Source organism: Camelina sativa, chromosome 4 (assembly GCF_000633955.1).
Source record: "Camelina sativa cultivar DH55 chromosome 4, Cs, whole genome shotgun sequence".
NCBI lineage: Eukaryota > Viridiplantae > Streptophyta > Magnoliopsida > Brassicales > Brassicaceae > Camelina > Camelina sativa.
In genome coordinates, this window is record NC_025688.1 from 20,406,314 (window position 1) to 20,408,961 (window position 2,648).

The 2,648-nt window shown below is 40.0% G+C and overlaps 1 protein-coding gene across 2 annotated transcripts; it reads right to left on the reverse strand.

The window, feature by feature from the left end:
* LOC104781440 (AT-hook motif nuclear-localized protein 15) lies at positions 585–2,607 on the reverse strand. Of its 2 annotated transcripts, none has more exons than XM_010506114.2 (2): positions 2,534–2,607; positions 585–2,080 (listed from the first exon to the last, which is right to left on the reverse strand). In XM_010506114.2, exon 2 carries the CDS (start codon positions 1,833–1,835, stop codon positions 891–893), a length of 945 nt encoding a protein of 314 aa, XP_010504416.1. In that variant the 5' UTR covers positions 1,836–2,080; positions 2,534–2,607; the 3' UTR covers positions 585–890. The 2 variants fall into 2 exon arrangements, with proteins under 2 accessions (XP_010504416.1, XP_010504415.1); XM_010506113.2 differs by lacking the exon at positions 2,534–2,607 and adding an exon at positions 2,260–2,433.

A 2,648-nucleotide genomic window follows, 5' to 3' on the forward strand; every position in this document is an offset into this window, starting at 1 on the left:
TCCGTACTCATGTTTTTTTATATACATAAAAGGAATAGTTAAGACTAAAGACAATGCCAAAGACCCAAACATTTTGGGTAAAGATACAATTCTGATCAATCATATGCTTTTTTGGGACCAAAACCATAAAACCAAAGAAATGAAACTTTGTTGAAATCCATCAGCTAACAAACAACTCTGACTAGAAAAGTAAACACAACATGAATATGCGAAAAAAGTATATCCACATCCACACACATAAAACTTCATAAACATTAACTACCCGCAATTAAAGCAATAACCCGATTTGTATGCTCTAATCTTATGTCAAAAGCACTTAAGATTCATAATGAAGCATATCTACTCTCTAGATGCAACACATAAGCATGGATATCTATCTGCAAGTGAAACCCTCCCTTGATAACACTTAACCGTATTACAAGCTCAAGAAAAAACTAAAGTAATAGAGCCAAGTACGTAAACTAAGCTTAATATAATCAGCCTCAACAGGTAAGAGTTTGGAGAGCAAAGATAAGCGATTAACAAACAGCAAGATATAGAAAAGAATCACACAGACTTACCAACAACATTAAAGAAGGGAATGATAGTCGTAATTGCTTCCATTGCACACACCATTTGCTTTGGTTTTTCCAACATCAAATTTTAAAGACGATTCTACAATCAATTTCACCTTCATACAAAGCTATCCGCGATCAAAATAGTCAAGTCAGAAAAACCAGTAATAGCCGTCACAAAACAAACCAACAAACACTAGCTAAAAGTCCGACCACCCGTGAAAAAAAGATACTTGATAGCTTTAATAAACAAAAGCCTAACCATCCTAACGGAAAATATAATCATCCTTCCAAACGTGCCAACCCAACCACCACCACCGCCTAACTAAACTATCATCAATATGAAGGAGGAGCACGAGGCGTAGCAGCACCCCAAAACACGTCGTGTTGAGCCATTTGGTGACCATTAGGCATAAAATTAGGAGGAATATTATACATGGGAGGCTGCATCGGTCCTTCGTTTCCATCATTCCCACTCTCGTTATCATCATCCTCCTTCACCTTCTGCTTCTTCACATCTTCTAGCTGTAGTTGCTGCTCTTGTTGTTGTTGTTGTTGTTGTTGTTCATCTTCAATCGGTAACCTCTCGTAAGTGGCATTGCAAAACGTAGCAGCTATCACAATAACAGGTCCAGAGGCGATAAGCGGGCCAGCAACACCTCCTCCCACGACTTGACCTTGAGCTCCAGCTAAGTAAATAGTTAGACCAGCGGCTGCAGCAGGAGAACCAGAAGTAGGAAGAAAAGCACCACACATAGACAAGATCTCAAACTGACCACGCAAGCTCACAACTCCACCAGACGCAGCAGGCTGACGCAGAGTAACATTAGTGACCAAACCACTACCGCTCAGCACAGAAACACCACGGCCGCGTCTACGAGCAAAGGCGTTTAAGCTTTCCGCCACGTCAGCGCCAGTAGCGATCTCAAGAACATGGCTCTGAAGAGAGTTAGGGCTTTCTTTGGTGACAACGACCGGACTCTTTGGTTTGTTCTTGGAACCAGGAGGTCTACCTCTAGGACGCCGACCCGTAGAACCGGATCCAGATCCAGGATCAACAGCCGGTTGCTCGTCACGGCTGGTCTGCTCTTCTTGGCTCTGAGTCTGAGTATTATTAGGGCTTCCACTGGTGAAGTCATGGTCCAATCTTGGATCCGAACGGGTCATAGTCGGTGTGTTGTTGTTGTTACTGTTTCTGTGGTGTAAAGAAGGAGCTGATGAAGTCACGGGACTCTCAACTCCACCGATTGCAACATTCCCAACCCACCAAGGATTCGCCATTGATTTTTTTCCTTTTCTTCTCCAGTAAAAAAATTAGAAATAAAACTTTTTTTTTTCTTTTCTTCTTCTTTTTTGGTTTTGGGTTGATGGGCTCTCCGACAAGAAACTATTACAAACAGGAAGAGAATCCGAAAACCTTATCTTTAAAAAAAGAGAGAACTTTAGATTAACCAAATCCAAACCAACATGTTGCATGAAGCAGACACAGAAGACATGGGTGTATCATTTGTTTGCTATCATCATACCTGAGAGAGAGAGAGAGAGAGAGAGGGAAAAGAAAATAGAATCAGATCAAGAACAAGAAGAAAACGCAAATTAGAAAAATTCCTAAAAGCTAAGAGAGCAAAGATCAAATAAGGAAAAACAGAAAAAAAGAAACCCAAAAAATCTTAACTTTTATATTCCCATGGAATAAAAATATTACCTTTATCACAAAAAGGAAGTTTCTTTGTCTGTTTTTTTCTTTTTTTGCTGAGAAGAAAATAGTTAAAATAAAAAAACAAGGAGAAGAGAGGAAGAGAGAGAGACCAAACAAAACAAAAGGTTTTAAAATTTTCAGGCAGAGATTTTTGTACTTTGAAAGTCGTGTGAGAAGTCTTATTACCGTCTCTTTCTACTTTGTACTTTGGGGAAAATATATTGGGAGCGTGTGTGCGTACGTTAAAATAAATAAAAAAGGACTCTGATGGGAGGCGTACGATAAGGGGATTATGATTTGATCTTTCGTGATAACGGGTCTCTGAAGCGGTCCTCTCTCTTCTCTTCTTCTTCTTCTATCTCTCTCTCGACCAGAGCCGTCCTTTTGGACCATTG

What these genes read in the sequence shown, in the direction of transcription:
- LOC104781440 (XM_010506114.2), bottom strand. Translation starts at nt 1,835, where the DNA reads ATGGCGAATCCTTGGTGGGTTGGGAATGTTGCAATCGGTGGAGTTGAG.